The following is an 18,963-nucleotide window of genomic DNA, read 5'->3' on the forward strand; positions in this document are numbered from 1 at the left end:
TACCACAATCTAAATATCATGTTTAAATGGAATACATTATTGTAAATGGTATTTGTACAAAATATAGTTTGAATACAATAAGATACCTTTATTAGTCCCACAAGGGGAAATTTCATAATTTGCATAATTTTCCCTTTTCACATTAAAATACCTTTGAAATACAAATTGAATACCGCTTAATGGGCTCTTTTTTTTCTACCAAGAAAACTTACTTTGGTTTACAATCTGTTAAACTGTTCACTTTAAACGACTCAAAACTGTAAAATCTAAATTGTAACTTCTCTTGAACACCTCAGACTTAAACATAATTTATTTTATATCGATTAACTTCTTTTGTAATGGTGTAACTGGAGCATCTTTCTCTCATCTCTGTATGCTGCACTGCATATAGCAGAGATCACAATACAGCTTACTTTTCTTTAACTTGAAAATCAGCTGTATTCAATTTCCCTCCCTCTTGTGGTATAAATAGCAAACTATGCTCATGTTGCATATTGCTCCCCCCTATTGTTATAAATGGCAACCTGCACTTATTGCACCACATTAAAAGCAAACTACACTCATTGGCAGTAGCATAGGCACACTTAAAATTTCTTCAGAAATTTTCGCTTTCTAGTGTTTTCTTTATTGTTTTTATGCACACACACACACACACACACACACACACACACACACACACACACACACACATCATGACGATGCTTTCCAAATGAGATTACAAAGAGCATCTTCAATAAATCATAAATAATGATCTCTAAGGAAGAAGCGTAAAATACATCTAGCAAAAACTAACCAAGTTAGCTCTTCTTCGTGTTATCGTCCTCGTCTTTCCTTTTCTTCATCTACTGCTTCTTCTCTTTCTCCTTCTATCTTCATCTGCATGCATTACTTCCACTCTTCCTTCTCCTCCTTCATCTTCTACCTATCCTCGTCCACTTCTTCTTTCTTTTCTCCTCCTCTTCAGGTCTTCTGCTACTACAGCTTGTTTTCCTCTCATTTTCCCCCCTGTTTCCTCATCTCCTCTCCCTCCTTCTTAATCTTCTTCTTCTGATCTCCCTCTTTTCTTCTACTTCATCTCCCTTTACTCCTTCATCTAGCAGTTGTCAGTTTCCTCCTTTTTCTTCTTTGACTACTACTTCTCCTCTTCCACCTGCTTTTTTTCCTCTTCTTCGTCTAAGTCGTCATCATCTGCATATTGTTGTTGTTGTTATTATTATTATTACATTTTCTTCCTCATTTTGTTTCTCCTCAGCCTCTTGAAAAAGTAGAACAGCTCAACAGTGCATCATTGTAGTTTAGATGTAGGCTATGTAGTAGGCAACATTAAATGGGACACGGGTGGTTGGGCCGTGAGGAGCTCTGCACCTTTGACAGCATGTTTTTTGGGCAGTAGTGTTGTCAGCTTGTCGTGGAAGTAGTTTGCAGCTACGTGTTGAAGGCCTGGGCTTTTCTGCAGCCAATGAAAACAAAGCCAAGAAAGATCTGGGAAGTTTGCCTGCTATTGTGCAGCTGCCTTACAGTTTCACGTCCTAATCCAAAAAGTCAGAAAAACACCCCGCTGCATTTTCTGTTTCTGCATAGCTCGGCTTGTCTTGCTGGCTTGAACCCATCCGTTTTGTTTCCGGCAGCCTGGCCTCTGACTGCGACAGTTTTGCTTTCTTGTGAGTCTTTTTCGGTAACAGATGGGATTTCTCACGAGCCGTGGGGGAGAAGAGAGGGGAGGGGGCTGTAAATCAGCGTTATAGCGAGAAATGGGTGGTTTTATGTGAGTTTACAGACCCCCTTCACTTTTATTGAGGAAAAGACAGCATTTCTCTTCTTGACAAAGAGAAGAGTGAGGGGTTGAAAGGTAGAGGATGAATGAGGTGGAAGCCCGGAAAAGAGAGGGAATTGGACAAGAAAATAGGATAGAGGGGGGGAAAGGTAAAAGTCAAGTGGGATTAGCAGGGGAACTAGAATGGTGAGAAACTTTGAGAGGGAGGTGCAGGAAGGAGGGATGAAGCCCATCAAACTGCTGGCAGGCTTCCATCTGGCGTATGAATTTAAAAGCAATCTCAGTCCAGAGTGTCGGTGGTTGGAAACAGCACGCACGTAAAAAGAAACAGAGACACGGAGAGCGATGGAGTGTTTGCAGCTGCTTCCTTCATTCTTTTAGGATCTGGACACTCCGACATACAGACGACACTAAGTGCATGCACACACACAAAAAACAGCACACACTCAGTGGGCTGGCCTGTAGGTCAGAAGTTAAAGGTCAGTGCCAGACTGTGACACATCCTAGATCTTATTACCAACCCCTCCCCTCCCTCCCGGTGAGTGTTTTGTCTAAATATCTGTGTCTCAGCTTGAACGTCTGTCCCTATATGTATCAGTACCACTGCTGCCCTGCCTGCAGATAGGCCCTCTAATTATGTATAGCCCCCCCACCACCACCATCCACAACAGAGGACTGCAAGGAGTGCTTCAAAGGTGCTGACGCTCCGATGCAGCCCAGATCCAGATGTAGTTGGTATTCAGACTTATCGTTTTAGTGCATTCCTGAACTGTAGCTCCAGCTCCTCTTTTTTTTTTTTTTTTTTTTTTTTTTTTTTTAAAAACATCATAATGATATGGCATCTTCGGTGCAGTCTGTATTTAGTGTTTGGACAGTGATGTTTTTTGTTGTCTTTTACTACTTTAGCTCGCTGGACTTAAAATGAAAAGACCGATTTTTAAGTGCTAACTTGAAACTTTAAAGGCAAACTCCTCCAGTTTTATGCATCAAAGTGTTTAGACCAAATTTAAATGGTCTGCACCAAACAGCAGCCTGTATTTGTTTTTTGTTTTTTTCAGCGCAGTCGAGTTAAGTGACTCCAGTTGGTAGAGGTGGAGCCCTGTGTCTGGATCGTAGTGAGCACAAAAGATGGATGTAGCCATCATGAAGTCGCCTACTGCTTTCTTTTTAATGAAATGAGCATTTTCAGGGTTTGAAACCAGATACCCCAACCGTGGGGTGGATCTGACTCTTGAAACTGCATGCCTATACGAACATATCCTGGGTAATCCTTTTTTTTTTTTTTTTTTCTTTTATTTAAATATTAGAATAATCCAAATTCACAAAATGGATTTGGTGTTTTATTCTCTATGATCCGTAATGAGTGCCTGAGCCCATAAACTCATTGGGAAAGGGCTTACAGAGGTCAAAGCTGAGGACTGTTTTCCCCATAGACATTCATAGGACCAGAAGTTCTTTTATTTCCCCCATAATATTAAAAAGGGTTATTTTTTTTTGTACTCTATTTACCCCTTTAAAGCCTTCTAGGAATAAGCATTTCATGATCTCTTCTGAACTGAATAGTTTCTGTCATATTTCAGGCCTGCTTTTAGGACAAAAGGACTGGGCATGCATCAGAAGTTAATGAGGGTGGTCTCTGCCTACCCTTTCTATTAGTTGTCAAACCACATTTTTATTGATATATAGTGATGTGTGAAAACAAGAGTACATTAGGAGGACACGGGAGGGTTCCAGGTGTTGTAAGAGCTGGGCATTTTGACATTAGAGTCTGTGTGCATTGACTCGATTGTGAAGCCTGGCTCAAAAGGCCATTAGAGGAAGTGCAGACTTGATTTCCAGTGAGGTGGTGGTTGGTGCAGATTACTTTATCATCATTATTATTGTTATTATTAATAATAATAATAATAATAATAATAGATCTGGTTGTGTGTATTAACAAACTAAGAAAAATTGAGATTAGACTGCTATGGCCTCCTTTCTCCTCAAGCCTTCTCCCAAATCATAGGCGTAAGGATGAACTGCAAATGCTGCTTAGGTTTAAGGCAAATATCCAAACTGCCAGACTCTGCAGCAAGCTATCCATTTGTTTTCAGTGTGGACACCCTTTTGTGCAAATACCCACAAAGTCACATATATTCTCTGGTATGCAGACTTGTTGCAGCAGGATCCAAGTAACCAAGCATGCCTTGTAATTTTAATCCCAGAATGCAACATTTCAATTTTTTTTAAACACCAACCCTCTTTCTTTGTCTGAACTTTTCTTTTTCTATTTTCAGATTATGCATGAAAATTGAGTTGCCTTCAAAACGCATCTGTGCCTGCTCACGGTGTGATTCCTAAAGTGTTGCTGTTCCCAGGAGTTTTTAAACCCTTACACCTGATATGGCAGATAGTGTAGTCCATTCGATCTTGCGTGTCCCAACATAAACCATTAAAATGAAAAAAGCATTAGAGTATGTGCAGCTGGTGAAAATTATACAGCTTCTCCTCAGATGTGTGAGTGTTTTATCACAGTTGCTGTAACACTTAGACAAACCAGATGTTTGACTGTTATGTAAGTTGATACTCAGATTGGTGTCAATGTTTCAAGTTTTAAATAATATTGACAATCACATTCATGGATGTATGTGAACTTCATAACACTGCTCAGTTATGTAAACCTGTAGAAAAATGATGTGAGCTTGGAGACCTTTTGTTGTTTATGGGATGTTTTGCAGCTCTGTTGCTTTGGTTCCTTTATTTCCACTTTAGCACATGTCCTGAAATTGGCATTTAGCCGTGGCTCGTTTTGAACATGAACCAACAATGCAACTTTATCTGATACATAGAAGAAGAAGAATTCACTGAATTTGTATTGCATTTATTGGCAACATTAATCTAATTTATTTTCACTGGTCACATTTCAGCTCAAAGTGAAGCTTTAGGCTAGTTAGATTTTTGTTCTTTTGCACACTCAGACACGCATTGCATGTGTTGCTAATAGGAGACAAATGACGTGACATGATATTAATCACACTCACAACACAGGGTTATGTTGCCATGAGTGTTTATAAAAGCTTTCCAACAGGTTTTTCTGAACCAGCCTCCCTCCGAGTGGTTCGGTAAGACGAATGAGGAGCACAAGAAAGAAGCCAAAACATCTTTGTGTTGCGAGTGTTGCGTGAACTCACTCGCCTACAGTTTTGCAGTCAAGTAAGAAACTTGCAAAGTAAAGCTGCTGGCATTGTAGGTGTGAAATGCTACATTAGCTCTCCCAATAGCTGCTTCTGCCTCGTGGCAGCAAACGCAGAACGACGCCGAACCCAACAGATTAATCCACAGAACAGCAGTTTGTTACCATTATTAGAGACAAATCTCTAATTTGGAAATCCAAAAATCTTTGGTGTACCACTCAAATCTTTAATGATAACGTTACAGAAGCCTAAAATGAAATATTTAATCTGTGTTTTCATCAAGTAGATTTTGATCTTCTGGCGATTTACTTGTTGAAGGTGATTTTTAGTTCTCTTATGTATTTTTTTTTTTGAAGATTTAAATCTTTAATTCAAATTTAAAGATAATTTACAAAAGACTTTTTTTTGAATACATTAATACTATATATGGTTTATCGTGGCCAAATTGTAGTACTTTCATGACCCATCACAGGGCTGGGACCCTCATTTTGGTCGTGAATCCCTTATTCTTGTTCTGAAATTAGCAACCATTAAAAAATAGATTTTTTGTTTATCCAATGATGCAATAACATCTTTTAGGTGGGCTGATTTCCAAGTTATCTTTTGCCGTAAGCCACTTTGATGATTTTTAAACATAACTGTGCTATGAGGTAAACAGTTTCTGAAGTTATTACAATTTTTACACCCTAAAATAGGGCTGTGCGATATGACCAAAATCTCATATCCCGATATAAGACATCTATCGTCCGATAACGATATAAATCACAAATTTTACATTTTCTGTAAATTCTGTGAATCTCGGGCTGCTCGACTTGCGTGAAGTGTTTCCAGCTGTGCGTCGTGTACCTGGAGACGAGTGTTTTAACTGATGCATGAAACGATACATTTTTAGACATAAGTTGTAACGGCCGCAGTTTTCTTTGAGTATTTATTACACAGCGTGCTGCGGGGAAAAGCCTGTTCTAACGTTTGAGTCTAAGGTTTATTTTTTAGCACCTGACAGCTCTTTTTTGCTTTTCATCCATAAATACTCTGCATACTCTTTCACATGTGAAAGAGTATTCAGTTTATTTTGAAGTCTCAACAGGATCTTGAGCTTTATTGTGAAAGGTTTATGTGGAAAATAAACAAGCGAACACGCGATGCTGTTACCGTCGTTGTTGCTAACAACAACGCATAAAAACAGGCGCTTGTCCGTCTGTAGTGTGGTTATATTAAATATAAGAGAAAGAGAGAACTTTAAGAAATTAATATAGCCACTACAGTGACCATCAAAACGATGAAAAAATATTGCCGTAAACACTTTATTTTGCGACACCACGAAACAAACGATAGCCTAAAATGAAACTATAGACGTTTTTATATCGTCATCCGATATATATCGTTATATCGAACAGCCCTACCCTAAAATCAGTCCAAGGGTCTTCCCAGCCCTTCAGCCAGATGTAAGTGGGATTTTTTTATGGTCCATTCTAACTATACTCATTATCTTTCTCTCTGCTTCTCATAGTTGTGTGTTAATAAGAACTGTCCAAAAGTCTGCTGTGTGTGCGTGCGCGTGTGTGTTGGAAAGCAGAGGAGAGTTTACAAGCCTCCGGCGGCATTAAGTTTATGATGGTTCCAGTCAGCAAAGGTTTGGCCCGACTGCACCAAAGAGAGAAATATGAGCTCTCTACAAAATGAACCTTATGTTCTCTCACACACATGCACATATATATATCCAAACATACACACCCATCTTGTGTATTCCTGTTTGATTGAGGTTGTGAATAATTGATGTCTTTATTATTTGTCCCTCTTGTGCCCTTCAGACCTCTCGCTCTTTCTGCTCACCCGTCCCTCAGTCTCTCTCATTAATCCTATTTCATGTTTCTCTCCCTCAGGACGCTGCTGCTGCTGCTGCTGCTGCTTCAGTAAAGCCATGATTGGATGAAGAAAGAACCATTGACTACCAGTATGGACCTGCTCCATCCTGGAGTTTTCCACCATCCTTAGCTCTCAGGTATGCAACAGCTATTTTTTTTTTTAAGTGCTTTTCTGTTTTTCTTGTAGTAGTGACTGAAAATAAAGGCCTGTTTCTGTTTTTTATTTTTTTAAAAGTCTTGCATGTGATTTAGCTGTTGAACTGAAATAATGTAGGAATAATTAGTGTGAATGCTTGAAAAGCATTCACAGTATTGTTGTTGTAATCTTTATTATTGTGTGGATGCTTTAAGCATCCACACTATTGAGTTCCTGTTTCTCTTTATTCTTTATTATTATTGTGTGGATGCTTTAAGCATCCACACTATTGAGTTCCTCTTGGGACTTCCGTACACTTTTTGGCACTTAACTACTTCCACAATTTTCAGCCGATTTTCACCGTTCAAATTTTAAAATATTCTGCTATTTCTGCTAATTCCTGCTATGTCTTTTGGTATTTTTCACTATTATACTTTTTAAAATATTAAGCTTAATTTGTCCCATTGAAATGAATGGGAAACTTCTGCAATTCTGCTAAAATTTGCTTGTTTCTGAAACTTAACTACTTCCTCATATTTTCACGTAGAACAACCATTCAAACTTTAAAATGTTCTCAAATTATTGGGCTATTCAGGTATGATTCAGCTTTTTCAAATCTTTTACCGTTTTACCTTTATGCCTCTTAAAGTTTTCAGTTGCAAAATTGTGATTTTTCACAAAATACATGCGTTGTTATGCTTGCTATGCACTTGGCTTCCAGTCTGCCACTGAAGGTTTTGCAGTCTTCTCTTCATGTCCGAACAACTTCTTGCTACTTGCTCAATCTTCACTCAACTTCCACAAATTATACATCAAAACGTAGGTATTTTTGCTGGGTTTCCGAAAATGTCACTATCATTGTTGTGGGATTTATAGAATTTTGGCAAATCTCCTCAGACCAACACAAAGTCGCAAAACTCTCCATAGAAAGTCAATGGAGAGCTTGTTCAAAATCACCGCTTGATTTCTGTAATGAGAGGCATATTCGAATCGTCATATCTCCTTAACGAAGCAAAGTTAAGACATAAGGCTTGTCCCAGTATATCTTCAGACACTCCTGACGCTCACAATTCAAGAATTATTTTCTCACCTATTACCGTTCTGAAATGAGTTAGACTTGTTTGAGGGTAGGAAATTCGTCCTTCGCTCAGATTTCTTCAGATTTCAAACTCTGGAAATGAACCACTTTTTTCTCTTGTCATATCTTTTTAATGGATTTCCACAGAGACCTGAAAATTTCCATGATTGTTCACCAAAGCCTGCTGTCTCTTACGGTGAAAGAATGATATTGATACTCCAAATAGATTTAGAGTTAGAAAGCGTTGTTTGAGGGCAAGTCAAGGCAGTTTTTGCTTTGCTCTACTCAGTTATGGTGCATTAGAAGTCAATTATCTTTAATAATTCATATTTTAATGATAAATTGTCAACACTTTAAGATTCCCCCATCTCTTCTGAACAAAACGGTGTAAGAATGACCGTTCTAGCCCCTACGGTTAGGAAATTATGGTCATTTGTTTGAGGGGAGTCGTCATTATGAGAAATAGACTGCAAAAATCCTGTGTCTCTCTGTGCTGCATGCACCTGTTTTGGCGGGAAAAAGTGCACAGGCTCTCTGATTGGTGGATTCAAATTCAGCAGCTCCAAGGCTGCTTGACTGAGCTAGAAACTTACTTCTCTCTGTGTGTGTGTGTGTGTGTGTGTGTGTGTGTGTGAGTGAGAGAGAGAGAGAGAGAGAGAGAGAGAGAGAGAGAGAGAGAGAGAGAGGAAGCCTTTTTATGGGATGATCTCATTGTAAGATTCAAATTCAATATATTTAGACTGGTTGACTGAATTGGATCTTGTGTGTGTCTCTCTCTGTGCATGTGTGTTTCCATATGTGTCCATATTTGTGATTGTGTGGCTGTTATATTTTTTTTTGCCAATTTTTTTCATTTAACAAGTATATTTGAGGGACCCTTAGCATGTTCAGCATTTTTTCAGCTGTCCATTTTGCTTTTCCAATTTTTCTGTTTAAGTTATTACTATTGTGCTAAATCATACTATTTCTGCTATTTTATAAGATTTGTGCTAAATATAGTATTTCTGTCAAATTATAGTATTTGTGCTAAAACATAGTATTGATTTAAAATTACAATATTCATAGTTCATCACAGTGTCTCTGGTAAATCACAGTATTTCTGCTCTGTTGTACTATTTTTCTAAATCATAGTGTTTCTGTAATGCTTAAGTATTTTTGGCTAAATATATTCTTTCTGTTATCTTATACTATTTCTCCTAAATTCTTGTATTTTTGAGAAGTTATGTTTCTGGTAAGTTACAATATTTCTGCTAAGTTCTGCTATGCTATTGTATTTCTGCCAAGTATTATGTTTCCTCTAAGATATTGCAGTTCTGCTAAGTTATTCCATTTTAGCAAAGTTCCTTTGCTTCTGCAAAGTTTTTACAATTTCTGCAACTTTTCAGCTTTTTCAGCTAGTTTTTGCATACAGCTTCAGCTTTAAAGCATCCACACTGCATTTTCGCAGGAAATGCAAATTTTTCTAGTTCTAGTTGCTTCCGTACACTTTTCGCCGTTTAACTACTTCCACAATTTTTGTGCTATTTTCACCGTTCAAACTTTAAACTATTCAGCTATTTTTGCTAATTCCTGCTACGATTTTTGCTATTTTTAACTATTATACTTTTTAAAATATTAAGCTTTTTTCCTTTAATTTGTCCCATTGAAATGAATGGGAAACTTCTGCAATTCTGCTAAATTTTGCCTGTTTTTGAAACTTAACTACTTCCTCATATTTTCACCTAGAACAACCATTCAAATCTTAAAATGTTCACAAATTATTTGGCTATTCAGGTATGATTCAGCTTTTTCAAATCTTCTACTGTTTTACTTTTATGCCTCTTAAAGTTTTGAGTTGCAAAATTGTGATTTTTCACAAAATACATGTGTTGTTATGGTTGCTATGCTCTTGGCTTCCAGTGTGCCACTGAAGGTTTTGCAATTTTCACTTCATGTCCGAACAACTTCCTGCTACTTGCTCAATTTTCACTCAGCTTCCACAAATTATACATCAAAACGTAGGTATTTTTGCTGGCTTTCAGAAAATGTCACCATCATTGTTGTGGGATTTATAGAATTTTTGCAAATCTCCTCAGACTAACACAAGGTCAGAAAACTCTCCATATAAAGTGAATGGAGAGCTTGTTCAAAATCACCGCTGGATTTCTGTAATGAGAGGCATATTCGAATCGTCATATCTCCTTAACGAAGCAAAGTTAAGACATGAGGCTTGTCCCCGAATATCTTCAGACACCCCTGACGCTCACAATTCAAGAATTTCTTTCTCACCTATTACCGTTCTGAAATGAGTTGGACTTGTTTGAGGGTAGGAAATTCGTCCTTCGCTCAGATTTCTTCAGATTTCAAACTGTGGAAATGAACCACTTTTTTCTCTCGTCATAACTTTTTGTTGGATTTCCACAGAGACCTGAAAATTTCCATGATTGTTCACCAAAGCCTGCTGTCTCTTACGGTGAAAGAATGATATCGATACTCCAAATAGATTTCGAGTTAGAAAGCGTTGTTTGAGGGCAAGTCAAGGCAGTTTTTGCTTCGCTCTACTCAGTTATGGTGCATTACAAGTCAAATATCTTTAATAATTCATATTTTAATGATAAATTGTAAACACTGGAAGATTCCCCCATCTCTTCTGAACAAAACGGTGTAAGAATGACCGCTCTAGCCCCTACGGTTTGGAAATTATGGTCATTTGTTTGAGGGGAGTCCTCACTATGAGAAATAGGCTGCAATAATCCTGTGCCTCTCTGTGCTGCGTGTGTAAAAAGAGGCACATGTTTTGGCGGGAAAAAGTACACAGGCTCTCTGATTGGTGGATTCAAATTCAGCAGCTCCCAGGCTGACCTAGAAACTTACTTCTCTCTCCCTGTGCATTTTTTTGCTGATTTTTTCATTTAACAAGTATATTTGAGGGACCCTCAGCATGTTCAGCATTTTTTCAGCTGTCCATTTTGCTTTTCCAATTTTTCTGTTTAACTTATTACTATTGTGCTAAATAATACTATTTCTGCTATTTTATAAGATTTGTGCCTAATATAGTATTTCTGCTAAATTACAATATTTCTGCTTTTTATACTATTTGTTCTAAAACATAGTATTTCTACTAAATGTAGTATTTATGCTTAATCATACTATTTCTGCTTTTTATGGGATTTGTGCCTAATATAGTATTTCTGCTTTTTATAGGATTTTTGCTCAAACATAGTATTTCTACTAAATGTAGTGTTTATGCTTAATCATCCTATTTCTGCTTTTTATAGGATTTGTGCTTAATATAGTATTTCTGCTAAATTATAGTATTTCTGCTTTTTATAGTATTTGTGCTAAAACATAGTATTTCTACTAAATGTAGTATTTATGCTTAATCATAGTATTTCTATATATTTCTGCCAGGTCCCCAGGCAGCCAATCCTCTGTGAGGACTGAGAAATTCAAATTTTCAAATCAGGGCCTGCACGGCTTCCCAGCCAATCATATATGTGTCCTGAGGCATTCAAATTTGCATATTGGGGCCTTCATGGCTTCTAAGCCAGCCAATCATATCTGAGGGCTGAGGAATTCAAATCCACAAATCAGGGCCTGCACAGCTTCCCAGCCAGCCAATCATGTATGTGGGCTCCAGGTATTCAAATTTGCATATTGGGGAATTCGTGGCTTCTAAGTCAACAAGTCATCCATGTCATATATCTCTAAAAATTCATATTTTAATGATAAATTGTCAACACTTGAAGATTCCCCCATCTCTTCTGAACAAAACAGTGTAAGAATGACCGCTCTAGCCCCTATGGTTAGGAAATTATGGTCATTTGTTTGAGGGGAATCCTCACTATGTGAAATAAACTGAAAGAAGCAGGTCTATGTCTCTGTCCTGCGTGTGTAAAAAGATGCACCTGTTTTGGCGGGAAAACGTAAACAGCCTCTCTGATTGGTGGATTCAAATTCAGCAGCTCCCAGGCTGACCTAGAAACTTACTTCTCTCTCCCTGTGTGTGTGTGTGTGTGTGTGTGTGTGTGTGTGTGTGTGTGTGTGTGTGTGTGTGTTTAGTGGGAGAGAGAGGACCCTGCCCTTATTTGACAGCATGTCATTGTAGGATTTAAATTGAACATAGTTAGACTGGTTGACTGGATTAGAGCCTGTGTTTTTGTGTCTCTCTGTGCATTTGTGTTTCAATAAGTTATTACTATTATGCTAAATCATGGTATTTCTGGTACTTTTCGGTACTTGTGCTAAATACAGTATTTCTGCTAAATCATACTATTTCTGCTTTTCATAGGATTTATGCCTAATATAGTATTTCTGCTAAATTATAGTATTTCTGCTTTTTATAGGATTTGTGCCTAACATAGTATTTCTGCTAAATTATAGTATTTCTGCTTTTTATAGGATTTGTGCCTAACATAGTATTTCTGCTAAATTATAGTATTTCTGCTTTTTATACTATTTGTTCTAAATTATAGTATTTCTGCTTTTTATAGGATTTGTGCTTAATATAGTATTTCTGCTAAATTATAGTTTTTCTTCTTTTTATAATATTTGTGCTAAAACATAGTATTTGTACTAAATGTAGTATTTATGCTTAATAATAGTATTTCTATATATTTCTGCCAGGTCCCCAGGCAGCCAATCCTCTGTGAGGACTGAGACATTCAAATTTTCAAATCAGGGCCTGCACAGTTTCCCAGCCAATCAAATAAGTGTCCTGAGGCATTCAAATTTGCATATTGGGGCCTTCGTGGCTTCTAAGCCAGCCAATCATATCTGAGGGCTGAGGAATTCAAATCCACAAATCAGGGCCTGCACGGCTTCCCAGCCAGCCAATCACATATGTGGTCTCAGGCATTCAAATTTGCATATTGGGGAATTCGTGGCTTCTAAGTCAACAAGTCATCCATGTCATATATCTCTAAAAATTCATATTTTAATATTAAATTGTCAACACTTGAAGATTCCCCCATCTCTTCTGAACAAAACGGTGTAAGAATGACCGTTCTAGCCCCTACGGTTAGGAAATTACGGTCATTTGTTTGAGGGGAGTCGTCACTATGAGAAATAGACTGCAAAAATCCTGTGTCTCTCTGTGCTGCTGCGTGTGTAAACAGATGCACCTGTTTTGGTGGGGAAAAGTGCACAGCCTCTCTGATTGGTGGATTCAAATTCACCAGCTCCCAGGCTGACCTAGAAACTTACTTCTCTCTCCCTGTGTGTGTGTGTGTGTGTGTGTGTGTGTGTGTGTGTGTGTGTGTGTGTGACAGAGAGAGAGAGAGAGAGAGAGAGAGAGAGAGGCTTTTAATGGGATGATCTCATTCTAAGATTTAAATTCAATATATTTAGACTGGTTGACTGAATTGGATCTTGTGTGTGGGTTTCTCTGTGCATGTGTGTTTCCTCATGTGTACATATTTGTGATTGTGTGGCTGTAATAATTTTTATTGCAGATTTTTGTCATTTAACAAGTATATTTGAGGGACCCTCAGCATGTTCAGCATTTTTTCAGCTGTCCATTTTGCTTTTCCAATTTTTCTGTTTAACTTATTACTATTGTGCTAAATCATACTATTTCTGCTATTTTATAAGTTTGTGCTTAATATACTATTTCTGCTTTTATAGGATTTGTGCTTAATATAGTATTTGTAATGTTTAAGTATTTTTGGCTAAATATATTCTTTCTGTTATCTTATACTATTTCTCCTAAATTCTTGTATTTTTGAGAAGTTATCATGTTTCTGGTAAGTTACAATATTTCTGCTAAATTCTGCTATGCTATTTCTGCCAAGTATTATGTTTCCTCTAAGATATTGCAGTTCTGCTAAGTTATTCCATTTTAGCAAACTTCTTTTGCTTCTGCAAAGTTTTTACAATTTCTGCAACTTTTCAGCTTTTTCAGCTACTTTTTGCATACAGCTTCAGCTTTAAGCATCCACACTGCATTTTCGCAGGAAATGCAAATTTTTCTAGTTATATTTTCTTTTTCCGTACGTTTTTTGAAAGCCTACTCCTTCAAAACCGTTCAACTTAGAAAAACCATTCAAACATCGTTAGATTCCTATTATTTTGGACAACATTGCTTCTATTTTTCTCATTTTTAACATTTATATTTTTAATTTTATTCAACTTTATTCAACAAAAATTTCCCATGTATTTCAATGGGGAGACCCTTCAAATTCTCATTCAACTTACTCATTTTTAAACTCTTACTACTTCAACATACGTTGACATAGAGCCACCATTCAAACTTTAAAATGAAGACAAGACATTCAACTATTCAACTTGTATTTATCTTTTCAATATCTATTATACTTTTTCTTCAGTTCCAGTTTAAGTTTCATGATGTTTTTTCACCCGTTTCAGAGTTTATAATGGGTGTGTATGGGACGGAATGTTGGGGCTAGAGTGAGGCAGCTCAACTGCTAGAGTGAGAGGAGCAAAAAAATTAATCTTAAAATATTTTTTAAAACTGCTGCTGTGTCTGCAGCGTTTGCTCTACAGGTATGATTTTACCCTCAAAACGTAGCCATGGCTGTCCTCTTTCATCCAATGTGTTTACTATTGTACTAGGTGTTATGGTTCTTTCATAAATGTCACCAATGCACAGCCTCCTCCCTCCAACTCTTCCATAGACTCTAATGTTAAAATGGCTCAGAAGGTTCGTTTGAAAATCAGAAGAGCATGGTGTCTTTCCACTGTCACCACGTCCATATAATAAACTCCACAGGCATGAAAACTGAGAATTCAGTAGACTAGAAGCTGCTGTCGCTCACGGTGAAAGAATTTTGTCAATACGACTTTTACTTTTCATTTGGGAACGATTTGTTTCGGCCTGACTTTTCTGTTCATTTTAAGCAGCAAAAGTGAGGCGCATGTCTGTGTACGTGTGTATGGAGCCATTGGGTGCGGTCACTATAGCAACCAGGCTCACACCTGCCTGCTTAACGAGCTCTGCCTGCCACTGTACCAAGATTCATCTTAAGCACTTCTCTTTCAACTGCTGCTGTGTCCACAGTGTTACAGCCATCATTTTACCCTCAAATTGTCGCCATTATTGTTCTCTTTCCAACACCGTATCTTTCAAAGCTCAGGCATTTAAACTTTTTAAACTGTGTGTATCAAAGTGGAGGGATCACATTTGAGTCATTCAGTGATTCAAAGAATATGACCTTTTAATATTCATTCAGATGTTTTCTGACTCTAAATGTTCTTTTCTCATTTCTTAGGGTTTTCTAATTTACATTTAAAACATTTTCAGTTTTTTTCCAACTCCTTCTTCTGTGTAACCTTCAGCTTTTAGCAGTTCAGCACCTTTGTTTTCAGGTTAAATTCGTTTTTTTTTTTGTTTTTTTTTAATCTCATTCAATATTTTTAACTCAAAATTCAGCAATTAATTCATTTCAGTGCATACATTCAGATTCAAGCATTCACACTGCAGTTTCTTCAGAAAATGCACTTTCTAGTATTATATAGAGATTCTTTTTACTGGATAGCACATGTCTCACCTTTAACCTACGTTTTCAGGCTTGCCTTAGAGCTGTGATTCCTGTATCAGAATTATTGTCTAAATAACTTTTAGTGATAAGACGACCTCAAAAGTTCCCTATTTTGACCTACCGTTATGGTAGGTCAAAATAGGGTAGGCCGCTGAAATATATAATTGTGCTAGTCTTCATCAAAAATGCACTGACAGATTTTCCTTGGAGTGACTCAGGTGGACTGCTTCAGTGTTTGGATTGACTTCAAACCTGATAAGAAAACGATCATTTCCAGGTTCCTCCCACCTTTAAGATACCACCTTAGCTTTATGATAGGAAGGAAGCATTGTTGGATTATCTTAGTGTTTACAGCAACAGTAGATTAGCATTGCTAACATAACTTCTATACCCCTGACCGCAGCTCTATCATTATGTGTGTTTTGTTTAATTATTCAGAAATGCTTTGGATATCCACTTTAGTTTCTGCTGTCTCAGAAACCTCTTCCGTCTCCCTTATTACTGTATTATACATGCAGAATCAGACGTACTCAGGTCCGTGTGTGTGAGGGACACAGTATGGAAGACGTCTGAGATCCCTATCGACTGATTTCTTCTTTGATTCCTCCATGTTTGATTCATAGTCTCCGTTTAATCATTTTGATTTCTGTGGCCAGCATCCTTGCTTTATCACAGTGTTGTGTTGTCTCCATAGAAACCAGCTGTCAGTGGGTTTCACATGGATGAATGCGGTCTCTGTGGGCAATCCAACAACTTCTCGTAATTCTTTTCATTCTTCTTCTGATCATTTTGTTCTTTTTTTCCCCCCCTCAGATCTGAGTCCACATAACTCTGAACAGTGACCACAGCCAGTGTATGACAGACCTGTCAGGTACGTACACACACACCCTCAGTCTGTTTATTATTGGGTCACAAAAACAAATAATTTGGAGTACTTAAAAACATTCTCTTGATACAGTACAGTCATTCAGTCCTGTGAAAAACTAAGCACATGATTCAGTAGCTTGTTGAACCACCTACAGCGACTGTAACTTGTATTCTGAGCAACTTTATCAGTCTCTCACATTTATTATGGAGGAATTTTGGTCTGGTCATCTTTACTTATTGCCTGCAAACCTCGATAAACTGAAGCAGTCATTTTTGCACACCTCTCCCAGTTCCCACCGCAGCATTTCAATCAGGTTGAGGTCTGTACTGCGAGTCATTGCAACACTTTCATTATTTTCTCTTTCAGCCATTCTTTTGTAGATTTGCTGACGTGCTCGGGATCATTGTCCTGTTAAACGACCCAGTTTCATTTAAGCTTCAGACAGAGCTTTAGACAGATGGCCTCATATTTTAATATTAAAATATGTTACTATACATGTTCTGGGGTGCAACCGAGCAACCCCGCTTTTTTTTTTTTTTGTCAAAGTGAAGAAATAAAGTGACCACATTCACCTAATCTGGTGACAATTCAAACGTCATAAACGAGAGTTGTGGTCAAATTGAAATCTAGAGGTTGTTCTTATGTATTTTTAGGCATTTCTGGAGTGAAGTATTTCAATGACTCATGCAGTCATGTCTTACTAAGGTTTGAAGCATGCAGTTTACTGCAAATTTCTTCTGAATTTAACACTGACGGTATCACAGACAGATGTGGCTGTGATACTTGCTGTTAGGAGTATTCATTTATTTGAGATTAGAGGGTAGGATGTTATCAGAGTGTACTTGGCATGGCTGGATGGCTCAAAGCTGTGAGCAGGGTACCAAAGCTTCAGCTCTGACCTCTGACTCTTTGCCGAGTCTCTGTTTTAGAGCAGAGACCCACAAATCCTGGGTTCTAAGTAATGCTGGTATTTTAATGAAGCAGAGCTGGGTGTGGGGTGCTGGAGGGAGGAGGAGAATCGCAAGGATAAGATAAGGAGCAAAGTCATTTTTACAGTGAGCTCTGGTGCGTTTGCAGTGTTTCAGGGTTTTAGTCACACTTCCAGTCAGAGATCCTGAGTCTACAGTAGATCCAGAGTCGACCATGTAGCAGGAGTGCACCTCTGTACATTAACAAATTCTGCAAGATCACATTGGCATGCAGAGACAATAGAAATGTGCATATTTATGCTCGTAATTGTGCATAGATCAGCGGTCCCCAACCCCCGGGCCTCGGACCGGTACCGGTCCGTGAGTCGTTTGGTACCGGGCCACGAGAGTTGAGGCTCAGGTGTGAAATGTATAGTTTTCAGGGTTTTTATCGGTTTTCAGCATTATTTTGTTATCGTTTTTATCGTTTACTCTGTTTTCCTGGGTCTTTTCACGTGTGTTATGAATAAATTTTCTTTTTTACGGTACCGGTACTAGTTTTATTTTGTTGTATTTATCCGCGACACCTTAAAGTCCGGTCCATGAAAATATTGTCGGGCATAAACCGGTCCGTGGCGCAAAAAAGGTTGGGGACCGCTGGCATAGATGTTTTGTGTTCTCCTGTATCCAAGTGTTCAGAAATCCAAATTTTCCAGATTTCAGTATTCAAATCTCAGGTTTATACAGCAAACGTCTTTCTAATAAAGCAGCCTTTCCCCTGATAAATCCTGCACTTCAACTATCTCTCATGAACAGCTGTCTCAACAAGACTAAACGGCCCCCATCAATTTTCAACAGATGAGTTCACCCTTATATCAAAACACATCAGTTCTCCTTCAGCTGCCTCTCGAACACCCGTAAAACCTGCGCTTAGGCTTTAATATTTGGTGGATTACTCGACTCTTCAAAAAGGCTGCTCGTTGTTGACCTGCTATTATTTGTGCTGTTGTCGGTAGAATGAAGTAAACCGCCATCTTTGTGCTTATAAATTAGTGCTTTGGTATTATTAGGTCACCTGCAGAACTTTCTACTTACTTCTGTGGATTTATGTGACTCCACATTCCACTTTAAAAGCTGCTGGTAGCAGCGCGTTTATGCATTAATGAGTAAAAATAAAAGACATGTTGTAGCAGCTCAAACTGTAAAAGTTAACAGAACAGAATGTATTTTTCTTAAAGTCACTGGACTTTATTCACTGCTGAAGATGGCTGACCTTTTTCTTATTAATCTTTAAATGACATATATTTTTAATAATTTGTTACATGCACATCACTTATTATTATGGACCTGACTTTAAACCATTTTTAAAATGTTATTTCTTCTCACCAGCACAATTGATTTGAAATGAGACTGTAATCAAAGGATATACTTTTGGCTTAAATTTAAGATGCGCGAAAAACTATTGCATTGCCAGTTTAAGAATCACAATTGTTGTTGATCTTTTTCCACTTTTTTTTTTTTTTTTTTTTTTTTTTTTTAAACCATATGTCCATTTTTTTTACAGGCTAAAAAAAAAAAATCAGCTAGTTGTTTGATAAGCCTTTTTATAGCCACTTGTCTTTTGTTTCCTCATTATTCAGCACGATCAAAGTGTTTAATTTGTATTTGATAACTCTTAATGAG

At 37.6% G+C, this 18,963-nt stretch overlaps 1 protein-coding gene across 7 annotated transcripts in view; it reads left to right on the top strand.

The window, feature by feature from the left end:
* LOC113024178 (amyloid-beta A4 precursor protein-binding family B member 2) overlaps positions 1–18,963 on the top strand; it is an 88,779-nt gene that overhangs the window by 31,828 nt on the left and 37,988 nt on the right. For all 7 annotated transcript variants that reach the window (XM_026171004.1, XM_026171005.1, XM_026171006.1 and 4 more), the window contains 2 exons: positions 6,831–6,949; positions 16,318–16,375. In XM_026171004.1, coding sequence (XP_026026789.1) covers positions 16,360–16,375 — 16 coding nt within the window. In that variant the 5' untranslated portion in view covers positions 6,831–6,949; positions 16,318–16,359. The remainder of the gene's footprint in view (positions 1–6,830; positions 6,950–16,317; positions 16,376–18,963) is intronic.

This window comes from Astatotilapia calliptera, chromosome 6 (assembly GCF_900246225.1).
Source record: "Astatotilapia calliptera chromosome 6, fAstCal1.2, whole genome shotgun sequence".
NCBI classification, from domain to species: Eukaryota; Metazoa; Chordata; class Actinopteri; order Cichliformes; family Cichlidae; genus Astatotilapia; species Astatotilapia calliptera.